We start from the raw sequence: 23050 nt of genomic DNA, 5'->3' as shown, positions 1-23050 counted from the left end.
TAATAGAGGTGATTACGATAGCATTAACAATGAATTCCTGTCATTCTCAAATAAATTTTTGGAAGGGTATTTATCCCGGTCCGTGGAAGATAATTGGCTCATGTTTAGAAATGTACTTACCAATTTAATCAACAGGTTCATTCCTCTTATCAACATCAAAACTGTAAACACCGCTCCGTGGTATAACCAACAGCTTCGACGCCTCAATAACAGAAAGAAGAGACTTTACCGCCACGCCAATAAACCAGACCCCCTTTCAGTTTCCTGGTTACGCTATAAAACATGTGATAAGGAATATCAGTCACTGCTTACAACAACTAGACGTCATTTGTTCAAACATGATTTATCATCTGTGCTACTAAATAACCCTCGGAAATTTTGGCGTGTCATTAATCCTGTTGAGCATCCTGATATCGTCCTTACCGCCAGTAATAATGACGTCATTCCCATGTCTCAGTGCGCACAGGTTTTTAACGACGCATTCATATCAGTATTCACATGTGAAGACATCTCGTCATGCCCGAAAGTTCACCTCATTCCTGATATCAGCATGCCAGAAGTAATAATAACTGAAGCGGGTATATACTCCTTACTAAATAAACTCAAAATTTCTACTGCTTCTGATCATGTCGGCTTTAATAATAAGATACTACAGAATATATCAGCTAGCATCTGTCCCATACTGTCAGCCCTTTTTTCACAAATGTTATCGTTAGGTTGCATCCCACATGACTGGCGAATCGCAAAAGTAATTCCCATCTTCAAGTCTGGTGAACGCTCATCGCCATTAAACTATCGTCCCATCTCGTTAACCTGTACCATTTGTAAACTTCTTGAACATATAATACGCACACAAGTAATTAACTACCTGGAAGATCTTAACATCATACATAAATATCAGCATGGTTTTCGCCGAGGATACTCATGTGACACGCAGCTCGCCGGCTTCATTAAAGGAGCTGTGCAACGATTTTAACGTTGAAAGAATTGGCATTTTCTGCTTTTGATATTGTTCACTGTGTCACAAATGGCAGAAAACACACCTCCTTTCATCGCAATGTTGCGATTCCGCCGCGTAATAGCGAGGCAAAACTTGGAATATTTCCCGACCTGCAGCCACGAGCGGCGGCCATGAGAAACAAGCGGCGTGACGTCACTTGGGTCGTTGTAAGAAAGATAGCAAGTTGTGCGAATACCTGCTCGATAAAAGGTAACTCTTTTTACAAATCTTGTCGTTCCAACATATATATAAATGCGTCAACACCCTGGTATCATCCACAAAACTTTTATTATACGGAGTTTTAGTGGCGCCATCTATCCTAGGTCCACAAAACCGCGAACAGCCGCCAGAAGCCGGAGGGGAGGGGGACAGCGCCGGACGGGCAAGGACGGGTGGTCACGCGGTCGGCAGCGGATGAGTTCTCGCTGCTCGCTGATGGCTCTAAAGAGAGAACTTTTCCGGAACTCCGCGCCTACTCTAGTGACGTCACTGTGCACGTGACCCGGAAGACGATGCACGAGTTGAGAGGCGGCAAAAACCTGGATCTTTTTCATTTTTTTAAGTAAAAACTAGGGTATCCAGGCAAAATCTGTTTTCTGTAGTTCACTGCAGAAGTGTCAGGCATCAACTTCCACAATTATTTAAGCAAAGCCCTGAAATTGTTGCACAGCTCCTTTAATGACATACATTCAGCTCTTGACGGTGGATCCCAGGTTGATGCTGTTTTCCTCGACTTTTCTAAAGCTTTTGACCGTGTCCCTCATCACCGGCTTCTAACCAAACTGTCCAGGCTTAAGATTCACCCTAACATTTTGGCATGGGTAAAAGATTTCCTTTCGTCTAGAAAACAGTTCACGTCCGCTAACAATTGTAACTCTTCCTTCAAACCAGTAACCTCGGGAGTCCCACAGGGTAGCGTACTAGGTCCACTACTGTTTCTAGTCTACATTAATGACTTGCCATCCTGTGTCTCATCCCGAATTAAAATTTTTGCTAACGATTGTGTAACTTACCGAATAATTTCACCTGTCAATGACCAGAAAGCTTTGCAAACTGATCTAAATGCCATTAATGCATGGTGCTCTTCCTGGCTAATGACCCTAAATTGCTCTAAAACAAAGTTTGTCTTTTACTAATCACGTACCCCGGATTCCTACCTCCTATGTGTTAAATAATAATACTGTTGACCTCGTCTCCACTTGCAAATATCTTGGAATACATTTGCAACCTGATCTGTCATGGCACTACCATATAAAGCTCACCCTGGCGGCTGCTAACCGCTCTTTCGGATTTCTCACGCGTAACCTTAAACAGGCTCCTCCTAACATACGCAGACTTGCCTTTTCCACACTAATACGTCCAAAATTAGAATATGCATCAGCCATTTGGGATCCCGAACATGCTTACATTATAAACGACATTGAATCACTGCAAAATCGTGCCGCTCGCTTCATATTTTCAGATTATTCACGTCATTCCAGCGTCACAGCACTAAAACGCCGAGCAGAGCTACCCGAACTACTCCATCGTCGCAAACTTTCACGCCTATCTCTTTTCCATAAACTTTACCACCACGCGTCACTTCACGGTGATTTCTTCGAGCCACCTGCCGTTATTTTTCCACGCCGCGATCACCCCTACAAAGTTAAACGCATAACCTGTAAGTCATCTGCCTTTTCCCGGTCATTCATTCCACGTACCACACTCGATTGGAATAATCTACCATCGCACATTTCCTCAGAAAAAGACACCACGAAGTTTCAAGAACAAATTCAAAATACTGATGCCATCTAACTTTTGCTGTTTTACATTGTTGTTTCCTCTTTTCCGGAACGTGCAGAGCAAATGTGTACTATTTTGTTTTTACCTTGACTCAGCTTTATTGCAGTGTGATGAGTGAGTGTATGTTTTTTATTCGTTTCTGAGTGTATCCTTTATTTTCTTTTTATTATTAAGTGTATTGATTGTTTTCTAGTATTCTCATATGTTGTTCAATGTGCACTAGTTCCTATTGGAACGATTTATGTACCCCCCCCCCTATGTAATACCCTCTCACGAGGGCCTTTAGGGGTAATATGAATAAAGAAATAAATAAAATGATAAGGATTTACTATACAGTGAAGGGAACACAAAATACAGATATGGTGGTTAGTACTTCAGAGCGTGTACCCCGACTAAAATGTTCTGATGGGTGCGTATTATGTATTGCGGAAAATTATCTGATGCAGTGTGTAATTTGTACGGTGCACCCCGACATCGTCTTTCTACTTTTTCAGCCATCAAAGTCGCTTAGCTGCATCTTCTTCGTTCCAATATTGCTAACAAAGCGTCGAAAACACCTAGCTTCCTCAAACGCACTCTGTTCCATGCAAACAAAGAAACAAATCTTGTTTCCTCTACTGCTCCAGTTAGATCCCGACTGGATTATGCAACAATCATTGGGAATTTTCTCCAATCATATCTGGGAGAGAATAGAGAATCACTACACAACAAAGCCGCTAGTTTTATTGTCCGTGACTACTCCCGCTTTACTAGTGTAACCGGTATAAAACATCGACTTAACTTATCACTCCTTTATTTCAGAAAGCATTTTGAGCTTTTAGAGATGTTTTCTTACGGCGAGCTTACCATATATAGCCCCTTTTAAATGACTCTTTTTAAAACTGAATCCTATATGCACAAACTAACACGTTTTGTTGCCACCATAAACATGACGCTGCGTGAGCAGACTAAGTTTAATTGAAAATTTCGTCTTCTGCTTTGTGCAAGTACCTTTTCTATGTATATATTTCAATGAGTGCTGAAAGTGTCAGAATGCGTCGAAATTCTTTTATGCATTCATTTTATAATTTTTGTTTTTATGTGTTGCTGCTTGTTTTTTTTTTAAATTACTGTATTTTTGTTCACCCTGTGTAACGCCTGTAAGTGCCTTTAGTAAAGTAAATAAATCAACAAATAAATAAATACATATTGAACACTTGCCGTTCATGACATATGAAACGCGCATTAGTCTCAGCAATTGTAGGCAAACAGGTTCAGATAACATATCATGATGCAGATAACGATTTAGTGAAAAAAGTTTACTCTGGCTTAACTCAACAACAAAAATATAACAACAAAGACGTTTAGCCACCTATCCGGGTGGCATCGTCAGTGTGAACTGGCCCGGTGGTGGGGAGAGTCACACCAGTAGACTCTAATCTAACATCTAAAAATCTTTGGCGAACGCGTTCTCCAACCCGAAAGACATTAAGCGCCGTTCACACTCTTGCGACCGAGTAACACCGAGAGAGACCAGACCGGTTTTCAAGCCTTTTGCGACTTCTTAGGACCGGATGCGCTGCAGCGGAGATCTGGTCCTAAGAGGTCGCAAGAGGCTTAAAAAACGGTCTGGTCTCTCTCAGTCTTACTCGGTCGTAAGAGTGTGAACGGGCCTTTACCCCCGCCAACGCCCAGACAGGTGTGGTGTACAAGGTGAACAGTGTCGACTGCGACGCCACGTGCATTGGAGAAACCGGCAGACGAAGGAGCACTCGGCTTAAAGAGGTATTCCGGTGATTGTTTGGCCTAGCTCAACAAACTATATTTTCTGACTCCCCGGCCTTTGCCCTTTCCGGTATGCTATTTAGAATAGCAAAATTCATAATAGTTATTGTGAAATCGGCAAATGAAAATGATGCAAAAACCAACATTCAAATATACCCGCACTTTTCAGTGCCGTGACGTCGATGGCGGGCAGGCTTGCCAGTCGAGCAAACAGTCTAAAAAATAGAATATGCCAATCATTCCTTCCGTACTGGAGCGCGGGTAGTGGAGCGAGCTTGCAAAGCATTCATTTGACACCATGAAACTGCTTCGAATCAGTTGTTATCAAAATCTACAGTTCAAAAAGTCAACCCCTGCTTTCCACTGACGCCACTTTTTTGTTGTTGCCAGTAGAGACTTCCAGTTTGAAAAACACGGTGAAGACCAAAATTGTAAATTCAATAACTTTGTGAAAAAAAAATTATTTTGAACTAATATTTGGGATACTATTTTAGCGATGTTGTTTGGCGAGTTTAGCAAATTTTAAAGCAAATTGGGGACCATGAAGAAATCGCCGCAGTACCCCTTTAAAGGGGAACTCCGCCGATTTTTTGGTAGACTTCGATTTGGCTGGAAATTTGGAGACCGCGTCAATAACCCTTTCTCAAATGATAACCAAAATATTTTTAAGAACATAAAAATTTTCCATGAAGTTATTGACATTTCAAGTTACGCCGGCCGCGCAAGGGTTCCAGGAGGCGACCCTCTACTGGCAACAATGAAACATCCCTACTTTTCCCTACCCGCGTACGTCACGAATGTGCAGGCAGACGAGCGACTCGGGCAGCCGCGGCCCGCGAAGTGGCTTTCCGGACGCCAGCGATCGAGATAATTTTTCCGCAGCTTCAAGGTTGAAAGTTCCTTTGCAATGGGTAGCAGTATGTGCTCCGCGATAGATTGTAGAAACAGCGCCGGGAAAAAGCTTCTTTTTTTACCCTTGTTTTCGTGGAAGAAAAAAAAAAGCGTTCCCCGGCAGCAATGGAGGCCAGTCACGTCAAGGGGCTTTTGCGCGAGCTGTGTGCCGAGAAAACTAGTGTCACGGGATCGGTGGCCGAGTGGGCTAGCGCACACCAGCTCGGAGCACGTGGAGCGAAAGCTCGCGCTGCAGAACCCAGGGATCCTGGGTTCGAGCCCCGCCCCTGCCCGTTTCGATCTGGATGAGCATCGTACCGGCGTGCGGTCGTGTATCACTACTGCGTGATGCACGTTAAAGACCCCAGGCTGGCGGCTGTACCGCACTGGCTAAATTTCTCATCTACAGCTGGGAGACTCGTCGCCCCTGTGAGGCAGACCAAGTTCTAGGCTGTATAAACACACACACAACCCAATTTTTTTTACCTGGATTTAGGACAAACCTTTACAGAAAACAAAATAGAATCGAAAACAGTTTTTATACAAAAAGAAAGTCTTAGGCAATGATAACTTACAATGAAAACACTTTCTTGTGAATTAGATCGAAGAATCATTAAGTAAAAGAAAAACCTGTTGTGAGGATGGAGAGGAAAAGAAAGTGGCTTGATTCCGAGGTATACACAAACTAAAATAGAGATGTTTTCACTAAGCTCTGGGCAGCTTAGTACCGGTGAGAACTAGAAATTAAATACCTTAAATAAAAGACAAAAAAAAAAAAGAAGCTTTTTTTAAACCTTCTTTTTTAGTCTCGCAAGTGGCCATACTCACGCAAAACTCAAAGGAACAATGAAAACAATTTGGGGCTTGCTTAAATTAGGATTTTACTAATCGCATATCGATTAGTGCGCCAAAAGAGAAAACTAGTACCCGAGGGTACGAAGTCAAAACCCTGCTTTTCGGTACGAACATTTTCAAATGTAGCGGACTATACTTATTTCCTTAGAAATCTCTCCGTCTTTTTGCAGTGATGCATTCCTGTCACACAGATGTAAGCGCTTGTCAAAAATCTTTATAATGTGGATGCTTGGGCTAGTTGGCAATAAATGCTTGGATGAAACAGCACGGATGAACAGTCACACTCACTGGCACACAATAAGGAAACAGACTCGCAGCGCTGACTAACGGCCTCCCAGTCCTATATTTCTTCTTCCTCAAATCTTCAACTTGTTCTCCTTCGCCGTTAATGATAACATTTTAAATTTTTACACACCAGAGACCACGTAGCCAATAGACATTAATAAACAAATAATAATTAAATAAATGAAATACAAGTAAAGAAATAATAATAAAACAATAAAAAATTAAATTAAAAAATTTAATAAAAATTAAACGAAAAATTCCTTATCACTATTGGTGCTTCGATGTTATCTCTAGATAATCCAATACTTTCTTTGATAAAGCTAAAGATGGGACACTGACACATAGTTTGTCCAACCTGGCTATTTCTTCAGCTTTGATGATCTCCCGTGTCAGCTGATTACCACTTCTGGCAATGACAGTGAAGCTCCTCAGTTCCTCAGAGTAACATCAGGGAATCTAGGAATTCATTACCGGGATTGCGGGTGTTCAGCAGACCTGAGTAACTGCACTGTCATTGCCAGAAGCGGTAATCAGCTGACACGGGAGATCATCAAAGCTGAAAAAATAGCCCGGTTGGACAAACAATCCGTTAGTGTATCATCCTCAGCTTTATCAAAGAAAGTTTTGGAGTATCTAGAGATAACATCAAAGCACCAATAGTGATGAGGAATTTTTCGTTTCATTTTTATTACATTTTTTAAATTTAATTTTCAGTTTAACTTTATTTTTTTTTAAATATTATTTCTTTAGTTGTCTTTTATTTCTTTATTAGTTATTTATTAATGTTTACTGACTATTTGGTCTCTGGTGTGTAAAAATTTAAAATGTTCTCCTTAGCGGCGAAGGAGAACAAGTTGAAGATTTGAGGAAGAAGAAATATAGGACTGGGAGGCCGTTAGTCAGCGCTGCGAGTCTGTTTCCTTTAGGGTGCCTAGATGTCTGTCTGTCTCAGGGTGAAGACATCCATTGTTGTCCGGAATGTGCCAGCGCGTGACGCTCTCGCGCACTCGGTGCGTGACTTGGGCGGTAAGATGGCGTCTATGCATCAGCCAAAGCTACGCGCTCGAGCTGAGTGACACCGGATTGCGCGCACTTCAAAAATGCATAAAAAAACGATTGGGCGGAAAAATGGCTGAGATGTCACCACTCAAGCAAAAGCGCGCGTGTGTATGAAGGCACTCTAGTTTCCTTATTGTGTGCCAGTGAGTGTGACTGTTCATCCGCGCTGTTCCATCCAAGCGTCAAACATCTATCTGTCGACGAATATTTGGATTCGCTTTCGTGGCCAATGAGTGCCGTGGCTGCACTTATCCCTTGCGAATGACAAGTTCCATGGTGTGCTTAGAAAACATGCTGGAAGCTTGGAGCCACCGCATTCAGTGTCCAAGCACGTCACGATTACGTTAATTCTCATTTTGTTTTTTACTCAAGGGTTAGAGCTAAGGAGGGAGAAGTTAAAAAAATCACTTGATCGTCCCCTTAAGAAAGGCCAGGAGTGGCTGACATCTCATTATGGCTCAGAACAGCCAACCAGAAAGCAAGAGGGTAAGTGGTCACGACCTGCATTTTCGTAGGTGCTTAAACGATTAGAGAAGGTCGAGCGATGCATGAAAATACACAACATTGTTGGGCATGATTTTTTAACGAAAAGCAGAATTCATAGAAAAGCTTAGACGGCAGGGATGTAAATATCTCTAGGGTAGGTGGCGCAACCTACCGTCCGATACAAAGAGTATAGCTCATACCATAAATAATTTATCTATCCTATGATAAACGACATGCGCTTCCTGAAAGAGCTATGAATAAATTCACAATGCTTTGCAAAAAAAAAAAAAAAAAACTAAAAAGAAATACTAAAAGGAGGGACTGAGGAGGCCATCGCCGAACACAATCGGCGGCCCACCGGGGTTCAGCGTGCTCGTCAGACAATCAGACGCCAGCATAGAGAGAACAGAGTTCGGCTGGGGACAGGGAACCAAGGTGGACGTCTTCTGATACGACTAAGGACTGAGTGAGAGCACGAGATTTGTTTCAATTTAATCGGTGGAATATGGCCTCCATGGGAGAAATGTCGAAATGTTATCGCATGATGGCGTAGTCAGCACCGAAGCACCGGAGGATCATAGTCCCAGATTTAATGCGCCAAGAAGCTTTAAATATAGGTTCTTTACCTAAAAATAGTTTATTTGACTTAAATACGAGATATTGAAAAAACAAAAAGACGCAACGCGGTGCTTTATTGATATTCATTCCCTTTACCGAAAGAGTAGCAACTTAGAAAAGAGAATACAACCCCCATAAGAAGGAATGTTCCCCTCCAAGAAGTCGTTCACGCTAGAAGGTCCTAGGGGCTTCCTAAGTATTTGTGCATAGTTATGTATGAAAATGCTAACTGTTGTTTCACTGACAACATGGCGTCTGGCGCGAGCAAAATGTTCGCCAGTGGATTAGTTAATTTTGTTGTGTTCGGCAGCGAGACGAAGGTAATGACCATGACAATCACAGAAATGTGTCCAGTTTTTTCTGGGATCTCAGGCAAGAGGCGGGCCGGGGGGGGGGGGGGGGGGGGAGAGGGGGGTTAGTCGTTGGTAATGCATTAGCCGACTAATCGGTTCATCAATTAGTAAACAATCTTAGTAATCAGCACATAACTCTTCCTTGCCAAGAGTGCCGCAACGCCAAACTGGAGTTATTTTTCATCGAGGTTTGGGACGACAAGACCTTGACTTAAAAGTTCGGCCCTCACGATGGGCCTCACGTCAGACGAATACAACCTACTCTAGTCATTTACAGAGTAAGAACGATAGGGCGTGTCTTTGAAACGCCCGGCCTCCGTCACGCGCTACATATCATAGCCTCCTATGTACTGACAAAGCCTGGCAGATCGCCACGAGAAGCAACCGCAGAAATAGAAAAGGTGGAGCAGCAGACAGCGGATGAGAGGAGAGCCACATGACTGGCGCCCCGCTGCGGCGAGACGCCGAAACACATTTCTCCCGAGCGAACAAGTGTGTTTCGGGTCCTCGCCGCTGCAAAAGCCGTGGGCTGACTACAGGCTCTTCGAGAAATCCTCTGTGCTGCCAGATCCCCGAACTCCAAATCTGCGACCGGGCTCTCCATGGCTCCGTCGTCGAACTGCCAGGCTTTGTGAGTATAGGGGAGGCTATGTCCATACCTTCCGCTGTGCTTTGGCTGCACGCGCGCGAGCGTGAGGTGCACGAGATCCCGGAGCGTTGTCGAAGCTAGGAAGCTCGCACTGTAGGCGAGGCAACTGAAGCCCCTCCGTCCCCTTCTCACCTTGTCAGTGACTATACTGACTATCATTTTCTTGCAAGTGAGTGAATTGTAAGAAAATATAGAAACACGACAAATCGGTCAACAAAGCGAAAATTGAAAGTTCTTTTAACCGAAAACCAGAAAGGGTTCGGAAATAAGTCAGGCAGCATACAATGAAAAAAAAAAAAACCACAATATATGTACACGTAGTGACACTGGTTATGTATGATGATCTTTCGAAGTTGCGAATCTTTTTTTAAATATCATTCTTTGTGGATGATATTTAACACATGCGTTTACGTATAGTGCAAAATTTAACAATGTTTCTTTCCAGGACTCACAGACTATCAGTCATATTGATACGAATGTGGCTCTATAGACGCAATCACAAAGGTTAAGGCAAAGTTATCAGTAGGAATAGATATGATACTAAACTGTATTGTCAAGGGGAGTGGCAATGTGTTCGCTCCTGCATTATGTCACATTATTAACCTTTGCTTAAATTCCGGTGTTTTTTCATCACTATGGAAAATATCAATTGTCATACCGGTGCACAAAAACGGCGACACTTGTAAAACTATCGACCAATATATGTCATGTGCGTTCTGAAACGAATTCGATATAATCATACACAAGCGTGTTTCCTAGTACTTTCGACATATATATATATATATATATGTTCATAATTGGTTTTTGAAGGGCCGTTTGGTGGAAACAAATTTTCGTTCATTTCTTGATTATTCAGCTTCTAGTGGTCTTTTTCGAGATCATGTAGATATAGTGTATTTTGATATGACTAAGGCCTGTGATAAATTAAATCACAATTTCTACTATAAAAGTTATCCTTATACAGTTTCTCACATAATTTTCTGAGTTGGTTTCATACCTACTTGAGTTATCGTCGAAGTAGCGTTAGGATATCGAGCGGCTATCATGAAATTCATACCCACATCTGGGGTACCCCAAGGACCTAACCTAGGTCTCCTCCTATTCAGACTATTCGTAAACGATCTTGAAGTGAGCACAAACAATTCACGTTTGTTAACGTTTGCTGAAGACATCAAGAGTTTTAGAAATATACGATCGTTTCGTGATTGCAGTCCTTATAAGAGGATATTGATCGTGTTTCTGAGCGGTATTTACCTTATTTCTTGATGCTTAATTCAGACAAAACAAAACTACTGACAATGTCACAGAAACGCGAGAGTTTATTTTACCTTTCTGTTTTTGAGTCCGCCACTATCACACTTGTCACCATGATTCGTTACCTCGAGATCTATTTCGACACCAGGCTTTCTTTTCTGGCCTAGTCTTACAAAAGGGCGTCCGCCCGAAACGTCGCTTGTTTTCCTTTCCCCTTCTCTTTGCACATCTTCTCTCTCACGGTTTGAGTTTTGCACTGAATTGTTACCTGTTTTGTACGAACGCTTGGTTTCCTTTCTCGTTTGTAATGTGACTTTATGAATATTTTTTGCATTGTACGTCTATTTTCCTACTTTCTAAGAACAAATCTTGAGTCCGGTATTGTAGCAGGGAACTCCTAAACGGTTTTTGATGAGTCGTGAATTGCAACTGTACAGAAACGTTTTTATCGTATTATATATTATACGTAATTCAACTGAAGATTTTATTATGATTACGAGCACCTACTCAAAAGTCTTCACTTACTAAATCTTTCCAGTCGCCGACTCACCCGTGATATTCTGTTTCTTCACAAAGTCGTTGATGGTGACCCCGACGCTGACCTGCCTCTGTATATTTTCATGCACATTCTCGGTTTTGTAGACACCCCTGTCTATTTTATCATTCCGTTCGAGGAAAATGTCATCACTAATTCGCCCGCAACTCTCAATTAACAATTTAGAGTCCCTATCTTTTGACCTTTTTGATGAAATGAACTCTCTGAAGAGTGCAAAACAACTTGAACTCTATGTTTAAGGCGCTTTAGTTGATAAAAACAATTTTCTTTTCTTTTTTTGGGAGAGCATATGTTCGAGAAAATTTCTTCTTGAATTGTTTTTTTTTTTTGTCTTTAATTTTCTAAGACACGTTAACTTATTAACCCTAAACTAGATTTGACCGTTTTATTGATGACTGTCCCCCGATGAGTCGGACCTTTTCCATTTTCTATCGAATGTGAAACTATACGAATTGTATCCCTTATATTGTGCTACCACATCAAAACTGAGAGGTTGTCCCGGGCCACGAAGAAATTAAAGAGTTATATTATAGTAGACAGGGCGTGCGCGTGACGACTTGTCTGCTATAAGCGGCAGATGTCTTGGCGTCCCTGCGTGCTTGCGTCGCGATCGTTGGGAGACGCCGCAGGACGCGGCGACGCGAGCTAGGCCGCGCTGCGTGGATGATAGCCTTCGGGGGAAGGCCTTGTCTTTTAGGTGGATCAAAGGCGGTAGAGCACGCACCTGGAACACGTCCATGGGAAGGGCCCAGGTGGGTACCACGGGGTCGTCGGAGCTGGAGATGCAGAGCAACGGCGTCGCCATGTCGTCGGCGTCTCGGAGCGGAGCGTTCCTCTCCCAGTACTGGTGGGACGTCACCACGCCGCACGCGGGCCACAGCACCTGCCGCCGATATAAGGGGCGCTGAACAAAATGCGCGTCTCGTCTCCGGACCTAGTGAAGCTTCAAATTAAAAGATTTTAGTCCGGTGTAATTGCCGGAATAATTCTATTCAACTTTTTAATTTATAGAGTTTCATTTTTGGAATAAATTTAAATATCAAATATCAGTGCTGCTGGCTAAATTTCTGGCTTAGTTATAAACGCTGTTCATTTGACGAACAGCGTTCTAGGAACGCTGCTCGTCTAACTAAAAGCGCATTTTTTTAGAGGGATTGGTGGCCGAGTAAGCTAGAGCACACCAGCTCGGAGCACGTGGAGCGAAAGCTCGTGCTGCGAAACCCAGGGATCCTAGGCTCCATTCACACCCCTGCTCGTTTCTATCTGGATGAGCATCGTGCCGGCGTACGGTCGCGTATCACTACTGCGTGGTGCACGTTAAGGACACCAGGCTAGCGGTTGTACTGCACTGGCTAAATAAATTGCTCATCTTTAGCGAGTGACTCGTCGGAACTTTGAAATGGCTGACCAACTACACGCTGTATAAATATCCAAACCCCCCCCCCCCCCCCCCAAAAGCGCCGCTTTTAATTAGACACTTGGGATCCCTGTCGCTGAGTGCTGCCAAAGAGTGCCATTTGTGATGTCAACCAGTGAGGATGCTGATCATCTGTGCCGGCATTGAGGAAAAACCACAGACGATGATGGCGCTGTTTTGCAATGTTGCAAATGTCACTTCGTCTATCACCTTTGTGCCTGCGCGGGCTTGACCTAAACGTCGCTCCCGGGGAAAAAGCTGGTGTTCAAGAAACCTGGAAATGCCAAACGTGTTTAGGTACTAGGACGAAAATGTACAGCACTCCCGTACATGAGAAAACTAAAGAAGTGACACAAGATGTGCAGCAGCTGTTGACCCGAATAACGAACATGTTCGCAATAGACCCCTATCAAAAGTGATGTGCTGATTATTACAAGGTCGGAACCACCGTACAGTGGTGGATCAACTGACATCGTGGAACGTGCCAGTCATTTAATGACAACGAGACTAAAGGCTAAGAAAAAAAGGTGAATAAATTATAAGAGCAAAAGACTGACGAAACTACCCAGCTGAAGAACTAACAAAAGGAGATGAATCAATATGAACGAAAAAAATGATGTCGAAGTGCACGATCTTCCAGAAATCTCGAATGAAAATCTGCTGTAAAAATTAAACAAAATCGCTGTCCAGATCAAAGTTCCATGTCTGACGAAAAATAGCGTAAAAGCAGCGCACCGTGAGCCAATCAAAGCAAAATAATCGCCTAGAGGGATTGTGCGATTTGTGAACCGAAAGGATCGAAATGCTTGGGTGCAAAACAAGCATAAGTTGATGTCAAGAGCAAATGATAACAATATGTATCTGCAAGAGGATATAACGGCGTTTAAGAGACAGTTGCTCAACGGAGTAAGAACGAAGGCCAAACTCCTCGGCTACAGGTTTGCTTGGCATAAAGAAGGATGTTCATAGGCAAGGAAGCAAAAACGCGAGCCGTCAATTTGAATTGAGCACGTGGGCGAACTGGAAAAGATTAATTAAGAAGTACCTGGAATTAAACTGGTTTCGTTTTTCTTTTCTTTTTTTTAATGGCAATGAATGCACTCGTTTTACCATAAAACTTGATAAGTCAGCTTGGTGCGGATTATGTATCGTGCATGACATGCTTTCATTTAGATGTCCGGTCGGCAAAAAAATTAAGCTGTCGAACTTGAGCGGCTCTTTGAACAATTTAATTTTAATTTTGAAGTAATAATGCTCGCAGAAACAAGGTACACAGAAGAGACCGATGTACTAAGACTGCCTTCATACCGTTCCTTTTATATAAATCAAACTCAAAAAGGCGGTGGTGGTTTAGCAATACTGCAAAACAAGTTCTTTATAATTTAGAAAGTGATTCTTGTGTTACCGCTCAGCATTTTAAAATGTTGTGCGTACGATGTCACAAAAATATATTTGTAGCTGCTTACAGACCACTAAACGGCACCTTTAAAAATTTCTTAAAAATTTTTATTATTTTTATTTTGTTTTTGTTAACAAAGAAAAGTGAGAAAATCTCCAATGTGGTGGAGATTTTAATATAGATTTGTGTGCTGCCACCGCTGTTAAAAGGACTTTAGACAACACGCTAACCAGTACATATGGTTATAGAAATGTTATAAATAGAGTCGTATTTTTTAAAACCTGAAACTTCAATAGATGTCTTCATTTCGAATACCTCGGTTGATTATATAAATGCTGGTGTCATCGGTTGCGATGAGAGTGACGACCTCCCGATATTTACTTATCTCAAAAGCATCCCGAGGAAGACTTCCAAAACGAAACGGATAGCGATTAAAAAAACTAAAACTAGATGGAGTTGATTCTTTCCAAATCGTTGTTTCAAACACAAACTGAGACAGTTTACTGTGTGTACTTAGGGGCAATGAGCGTACAACACTTTTATTGAGCTATTTATTAGCTTGTACAGGACATGCTTCCCTTTCATATTTATGAAAACAAACAAACGAATAAGAAAACCCTGGATAACTGCATATCTACTGCGTAAATTTAACACAAAAAGGTCTTATATGGTCAATTCACAAATTCGAAAGACCAGGAAGGTCTTAGAATTATCACGAACTATCGCAACAACGTAAAAAAAAGAGGTACGGCGTATCAGGCCGTTATCATTTTGGTATGTTCAAAGCTGCACAGGGACGTGCCGACATCATGTGGAAACAACTAAACTCTCTTATTAATCGTAATCGTCTACCCGGTTCTGTTGAATAAAAATTATATGTAACGAGACTGAATTTACTTGGTGCTTATTGGCAAATTCTTTTACACGAACATTTTGCAAATATCTCAAATACAACTCAAACAAACATTTCTTCGGGTTTTAGCACTGAAAGAGACAGTGACTCGATATTTTTAGAACCAGTTGCCGAACAAGAGGCAATGAATGCATTTTTGAGCTTAAAAATGGAGTCAGTTGTGACACAGATGACATCAAAGTAAGACCTGTAAAGCAAGTTATTCATCTGATAGCACCTGTGATGACTATATTAAATGTTTCTATAGCTACAAGAGCATCTCCTAAGCGAATGTAGATTGTCAAAGTTTTAGTATCACATAAAAAAGAAAGCGTAAACTAAATGTAAATTTAGAGGTCAAGTTCAATATTATAAGTGTTTTTTTTAGGCAATAGAAAAAACTCTTTGACACCCAAATAATCAACTTTTCTAATATGTGTGACGAAATAACCAGATCACAGTAGGGGTCAAAAGAATAAATCTACTGAATCAGTGCTTACTTGTTCAAAAAGAACTTATTTTGCAAAACTCCGAAAGAAGAAAAAGAGACAGTTTTTGGAGTATTTGTATATTTTACTAAAGGCATTCGATTGTCTCTATCAGAAGATTCTGCTTACGAAACTACAGGGCGTCACAAAAAGATTTACAGTTTTTTTTTTACCGCAAAAATAAACTGGGCATCCCCGAACGCTTATTCCCCGCCCAAAGGTAGCGCTAGAGGTCACAACCAGATGCCAAAGTTTCAGCCCGATCAGATACCTCAATCATAAGTTATAAGATATGTTTTTGAAACTTTGAAGTGGAAAATGGCGGCCGACGGAATTTTCGAATACATGGGGCTCTATGGCACCAGAAACCGAAAATGGCCAAAAATGGGCTCCATTTTCCCATTGTAATTTTCAGAAAATCACTTATAATTTTTGATTAAGGTATTGGATCGAGCTCAATCTTTGGCATCTGGTTGTGACCTCTAGCGCTACCTCTGGGCGGAGGATGAGCGTTCGGCGATGCCTAGTTTATTTTTGCGATGAAAAAAACCCTGTAAATTTTCTTTTGGGACACCCTGTAGATCAGCATGTATTTCGAGGGCACGCTCTACAGCTCATACGGTCGTATCTGGGGCATCGAATGCAATATGTCAGTCTCGATGGGAACTCCTCCAGCATAAAACCTATTTCTTTTCTGGCGTACCACAGGGTAGTGTTCTGTGTCCTTTGCTGTTTTAATTAATGCGTCAATGGTATCATAAATGTTAATAAAAACGCAAAATTAATCAACTATGCCGATGACACAAGTATACTCAATTCCGCAGATAGCACTGATTTGTTAATGGACTGAGCAAACCTGACGTTGTCTAGACGAGAAATGTGGCGTCATAAGAACAAATCACAAATAAATGTGAATAAAACGAAAGCCTCGCTTTTTAGGCCTAAAATAATTTAGTGTTAACATTACAAAAAGCCTTATTTAAAATTCAACTAAAATCGAAATGGTAATTTTTTTAAAACTCCATGGTGTTACCTTCCCTAAGAATATGTTGTGGGATAATCACATAAACTGCCTTGTTTCAAAGCTATTCTAAGTCATGGGTACCTTAAATCGCCATCGCTATATTTTAGCAAGTAACGTCGAATTAGTATTATACAGTTCACTATTCTAAACCCACCTAAATTATTGCAACTCAGTCTGGTGCACAACGACTTTTACGAATCTCAGAAAGTTCCACGCGTTGCAAAAGAAAGCATTGAGGGCTATAGGCAATGTCCCGTTTGATTTTCACGCAGCTGACTTTTTCAAGAATTTTCATGTCGTAAATGTCCATTCTTTCTATGATTATTGGCTTACCACTAGCCTAAAGGTACAGCAAGTTAAAAATACAATCTTGTTAATCCGTGTTGGACACATCACACAACAAAATCAAAATTACCCTACCCACGGAGCTGAAGGTTGGGAAGGGGTCACACCGAGAGCAAACTATGACACGCAAATTCCGAAACACGTCATTCATAAATTATGCAATCTGTATATAGCTAAAAAGACGGATTGTGCTATGTTATCGCTAAGAGACGTATGTTCACCTTTCTTAAAATTATAATTAGTTGTAGTCACTTTTCTTTGTTCGTGATTGTCCATAGTAGTTTCCTATCACTAGGAACTTACCTTTGTTGTCCGTCATACCTTCATATGTAAACGATGAAATAATCTAAAGTATGTGCTCAGCATGTTATGATGGCGATCTTACATTTGATTTTATTTCGTTTTCTGTTCAATTTCTTCGCTCTGTTGCTACTGCTGTAGGCGGTCAGGGACCCGGCAAGCTGTGTCTTACTGCTTTTTTTTTTTCATGACCGCCACCATCAACACTAGATGGAAACAAACATTAATATTACGATTATATGACGCAGTAGTCCTCGGAGACCTATGTCGGGTCTAAGTCAAGCCTGCGTTTAGAATCCTCGAATAATGAACCTTTTTGACAGACAGTAGTTGGATTTCTTGGGTTCCTAGAACCAATCAGACATGCTCTCAGCATGTCTGATTGGTGGGTGCACTCGAAAAAAAAAATCCTCATATCACGGGTGTCATCGTTTTGAGTGCAACTATCTTACATTATGCAGCCAGCTATGTGCATTTCAAACATATTCTCGGGTATTACATTCATACTATGAGGCATTATTATCGAAATACCAACAACAGCGACAGCTCAATCGACCTCTTCTGATAATAGGTTGCTTGCTGCTGCGTTAATCGAGGCGTCAGGGCCAAGTGATGCTAGAGGTCACCTGATTCAGGCAGTTCAACCGGATACGTCCAATCATCCAACAAGCTGCGTATCCGCACGTGGATACGCAGCATGCTGGACACATCCATCAGCTCTCTTAAATTTGTGATTTAAGTGTTGTCAATAAGACCGTTTATGTCCCATCCAAAATGCCCGTTATTTGACGAAGGCTTATTGCGCAGAAGGTGCCGTGTAGCCGAGAACAAAGTTGCAAGTCAAATGATCCCCAGTTGGTTCAAATGAATTATCAATACTCCGCTCGGACGTGCCAGATGTTTTGAGCAGGTCTGGCTCGCAAAACACCCATCTTTGTTTTTTAACACCGTTTTTATTCGCCACTAGCCGTACTTCATTTCGTGTGTCCTGGAGGAGAATAAACATGTATGGCGGTGCTTCTCAAACTGTGCTGCACACCGACCCATCAAAATGATGAAATATCAAGTCCCCCCCCCCCCCCCCCCCCCCCTATCCGGGTGATGCTAGCCATTAGCGCCTCCGAATAGTACTTGGGTGTCATAGCATAAAATTCGAAATGCCACAAGCTTTTCTATTTCCGTAAACCAAATTGATCCTGAAACCTTATTTGACAGTTAATATAGCCAGTTAATATAGTGAACCGCCTGATCTAGAAACGCTATCAAAATGTAGGCCTATCAGCAGGAATGGCTGTCCCTAAATACAAAAGGGAGTTTGGTTTCCAAAGAGCAGGTCTTGAAATCGAAGGCGGAGTTTGGAAAACCCAACTCTCAGACCCGGATGGATGGTGAGCTGCAACCTGACTGACCGTCGTTTTGTTGAGGCCACCGCAGAGAAGCGAAGTTTTCATATTTTAATTTCCCGAGCCGCTTTGCGATTTCCTGCAGATTATGTCGCGTCGTTATTGGGGCTGTGGCTCAGTGCATATTACATTTATGCAACTTTTTAGTTTTAGTTACGAATGGCATTTTTGGTATTCGTATCCAATTCGACATTCCACTTTTCGGCCACTATTCGGCCCTATCCGATCCGATTTCTAGGACGATCTCGAGGACAACGTCTAGAGAAATTCAGCTTTTCCACTTTGGTGAAAACCAGAGCGGAAAGGCTGGACAGGTTGCCGCTATCTATGAGCGACGGCGGCAACCAGACAACCGGCGAGCCGGTTGTCTGGTTGCCGCCGACGCTTATAGATAGCGGTAGCTATCCAGAGTTTTCTGTCGACATTTATTTGGTGACCGAAATGAAACTGGAGAAACTAGCCCTTAACAGCCCCGATGTAGAAAAGCATCAACATTTCCCTATTTTTTTCATACTAAAAAACATCTTATTTGTAGGCGCTGGAATTTTATTTCGTTGCCGTTAGGTAATTTAGTATTTATTTTCACATTTTTTTTTTGGTACACGTTCTTTGTAAATAAGTTGGGATATTCTGTCCCTGGAAGGGACGTTATGTGTCATTTTCAGGCTAAAAGAGGCAAATCTGAATAAAGGTGTGACGATATGAACGAGACTTAGACGGAGAATACGAGACACTGGAAGCGAGAGCGCGCAGACACGCGCTCGTGGCAGATGACCGAAGGCCGGGACCGAGAAGGAGCGCATCGCGACGCCCTTGAACCAGCCTCAACCAAGTTAAACCCCGAACGGGCGTCGAAAGGCCTGCGGGGGCTGAAACCAGGCCTTGCATGTAATTTGCCGCCTGCTCTGAGTAATCGCCACGGATAATCAACATGCAGGCTCGAGGCTGCGGTGTTTCTCAAGAACGTGTGGCGCCCTCTAGCCGGAACCTCTCTGACTGACATTACTAGGACTTCTATATAGCTCGCTGTGCTTTCCATGCTTTATGTTTATTTCTATGTTTGTAAATAATACAGATGCTTTTGCACACACCAGTTTCTGAATTCCGAGTCATCATTTTTTTTTTTTACCATCGGAGCCGGTAGCTAATTCCTGTGTAAGTTAAACCAGTTATCGCAACAAACATACCATTGTGCTCACGGCTAAAAACGTTGAATCCTCATTGTGCTGGTGGACTTCAAGTCTTTCCATAGGAAGTAGCATTCCGAAATCCATGTACGATACTCATTTCTCTTTATGTGGTACTCCATCTAACAAGTTATATGTACTTCTGGAAGAGGTACAGGCGTGAACGCGTACGTTTTGAAAGTGTACTTTATGCGCAAATGGAGACAAGCCTTTCTGCGCAGCTATGTTGTCCCGTGCATGAGTGTAATGACACTGAGCAGATTCGGAAGAAGATTATGTATCCAATGAAGCGCAAATATATAGGCGACTTTTGGCATATGCCTTAGACATTGAGATGCGTAAGGATACTTTACCTGCAACTTGTAAACACATCTGTTGTAAACGCGACAAATTGATTTGATAATCATAAAATACTGAACCAAATTGTCAAAAACCTTTATGCAAGGAATGCAAGGAATGCAAGGAATGCTCTATTTAGGGTACGATTATTTCTATTTGCTTTAGAGGACATTAAAAATCGATTCAGCGAGTAAAATAAAAATATCGTTTTATTCACGTCATGTGGCTTGGTGTCACGGTGCCACGCCGTAGAGTCACGCGATAATATGACGTTACGTGAGGCGACCTGAATTGCGAATAATTATAAACCAATTAAATTTTCCCACAAAGTTCAGAGGGAAAATTTGTGCGTAGACGGACACAACAACGGACATGGAGGAAGGACTACGGTTAAACTTAATTCCACGTTTTAATGCAACAGACGACGCTTTCCAATATTAATACTAGTAATAATAATAATAATAATTATAATGAGAATAATATTATTTTTATTTACCACCAAAGCAATTGGGGAGGTGGTGGGAAAAAGTTATACCCTAGGAGCTCACTACTCCTCAGAACTTGTACCATTAAAGACATTGCGCACAAACTCGCTGCATAAAAAATGTACTATACACCAACATGCGGCCCTGACGTCTCGCCACTGCGGTGGCGCTGCTAGTGGCAGTGCGCATGCGCAGACGCTTCATGCGAATTCGGTGGCTGGGGTCACGCAGTGGCCGCATCTAGTGTGTTTGTAAACAGCGCGTTGACCTATGCAACACATTCAAACAAAAACAAAATACGATGTGCTCTTCGGGACTCTGAAAACTATGTAGAGAATCGGGATGTACTTTTTGCTCGAGCTCCTTCCAAGAGGTGGCCTGCAGAGCACCATCCACGTCGGCAGACCTGGCCAAGATCCCGCTGTGGTCCTCGACGATTCTCTGCAAGGCGCGCCTCCTCAGCAGCTCCAGAGGCCACGGCGAGTCGTGTAGCAGTTTCTCGGGCTCGTAGAGCGGCGACACGGCCACGGCTGCGAGCAGCCCCGACGAGGACCCGGTGTCCCCCAGATAGGCGAGCAGCAGGTCCGCCCCGGACCCAAAGCCGAGAACGCAGACTCTGCAGCGGCCGTAGTGGGTCCTCAAAAAGCGGATGGCCTGGCGCAGGTCGGTGGGGTCTCCGTACGACTGAAGTCTGGGCGTGGTGAGCGGTACGCCGCCGTGGCCGCGCTGGCCGAGGACGACGGGGCGCATGCCGCGACCGAGGATGGCCCGGCACGTGTCGCCGACACTGCTGCAGTCCCTACCAAGGTCCGGGAGGACGAGCACGATGATCTGGGGCTCGTCCTCGGGCGCGTCGGCCGGGTGGGACGGGCTGCTGCCGGCCCAGTCCAGGGCCACCAGGCCGCGGTCGCGGAGCTGGAGGTGCGTTCTGGGGAGAGCGGAGTGCCTGCTCTTAGGTAAGGGCAAAGACGTAAAGCTGTGCACCGATAAGTACAGGTTGGAGATAGACACTGGCGTGGGGGAGAAAAAAAAATGAACTCGTTTACAGTACCGTTTATGCTTTCCCACCACTTCTCAAAAGAATATTACGTTCGTTTTCGGTCCATGGAAAAGCAAATAGGAACAGCAACTAGGAGATGTATCTCTGTTTAATTTATTCAAGGTCATTTTTGTCCTCGATTTGAATAGTTAGTACGCCTTTTGTTTGCGCAGATACACTCTAAAGAAGGGTGTATTATTACACCCCTTGTCCCATATGATGCACCCCAATAACTTCAGATAGATGTACAGCGCATTGACATTGATCTGACTATGGTGCTGTAAAGGAAACAAAAAAAAAAAAAAACACTTTTAGTCGAAGGAAAAGACACAGAAGGGAATTTTCCCCTTTTCTGCACCACAGTCTCCGTTGTTAAACGACATGATTAGCTACCACAAGCTTGCCTGCACACTTGAATACTTTTCACTGTTTGCCCGTGTTATTCGCACGATTTTGCGCCAAAACTATAACTGGTGGCGAGACGACGGTACGCCAATACTGGCATGACGCTGCCAAGTATCGCCGTGTTGTTTTGGAACGGAAGTGATGAAGTGCTTCGAACGATTATTTAATTTAATTTTCTACTCGAGCGCGTGAAAGAGCAGTTTTGTGGCGCACCAGAAAAATGCCAAAGTTCGACTGGCCTCTATGCTTTCTTTGGTGGCACATATTTGGCATTCCAGTAGCCAGACAAAAAGAAAAAAAGTCAAAGTTTGGCACGCTTCGAATCCTGAAGTTAGGATTTACTTTGCCAGTTATGACGCAAGCATGGTAGTTACTTTGGCACTTCAAGCGGAACAGCGAGAAGCCAAACTTTGGCATGATCAGGAATCCCCAAATTAGGTTTCAATTTGACCTTTATGGCTCGAGTATGGCACTTACTTTGCCACTCCTGTGGCTTACCAGAAAAAACAACAACGGTTCATATCGGTTTGAACCGGTTCGAACCGGTTTCAACCGTTGTTTTTGATTCTAAAACTAAACCGGAACTGAACCGAGTGCCGTGAGCCCAAAGCCAAACCGAACCAATAAAAATTTTGGTTCGAAAGTTTGTCCGAAACGTCGCCAATATTGACTAGCGCCGCGACAATTGCGTACACGTGAATGCGCCAATGTGTGAACGCCAGTATGAGATCATTGACTGTGTGTGCTTAGTCAATTACCGCACAGAGCGATTACA

At 42.8% G+C, this 23050-nt stretch overlaps 1 protein-coding gene across 2 annotated transcripts in view; it reads right to left on the bottom strand.

The window, feature by feature from the left end:
* LOC120838691 (protein ABHD15) overlaps window positions 1-23050 on the bottom strand; it is a 368387-nt gene that overhangs the window by 37348 nt on the left and 307989 nt on the right. For both annotated transcript variants that reach the window (XM_042291052.1, XM_042291053.1), the window contains 2 exons: window positions 21180-21759; window positions 12277-12435 (listed from right to left, as the gene is read on the bottom strand). In XM_042291052.1, coding sequence (XP_042146986.1) covers window positions 12277-12435; window positions 21180-21759 — 739 coding nt within the window. The remainder of the gene's footprint in view (window positions 1-12276; window positions 12436-21179; window positions 21760-23050) is intronic.

This window comes from Ixodes scapularis, unplaced genomic scaffold (genome assembly GCF_016920785.2).
Source record: "Ixodes scapularis isolate PalLabHiFi unplaced genomic scaffold, ASM1692078v2 PGA_scaffold1__304_contigs__length_218370807, whole genome shotgun sequence".
Taxonomy (NCBI): Eukaryota; Metazoa; Arthropoda; class Arachnida; order Ixodida; family Ixodidae; genus Ixodes; species Ixodes scapularis.
Note: the sequence above shows the minus strand (reverse complement) of the source record. Positions and strands in the feature narration are given on the sequence as shown.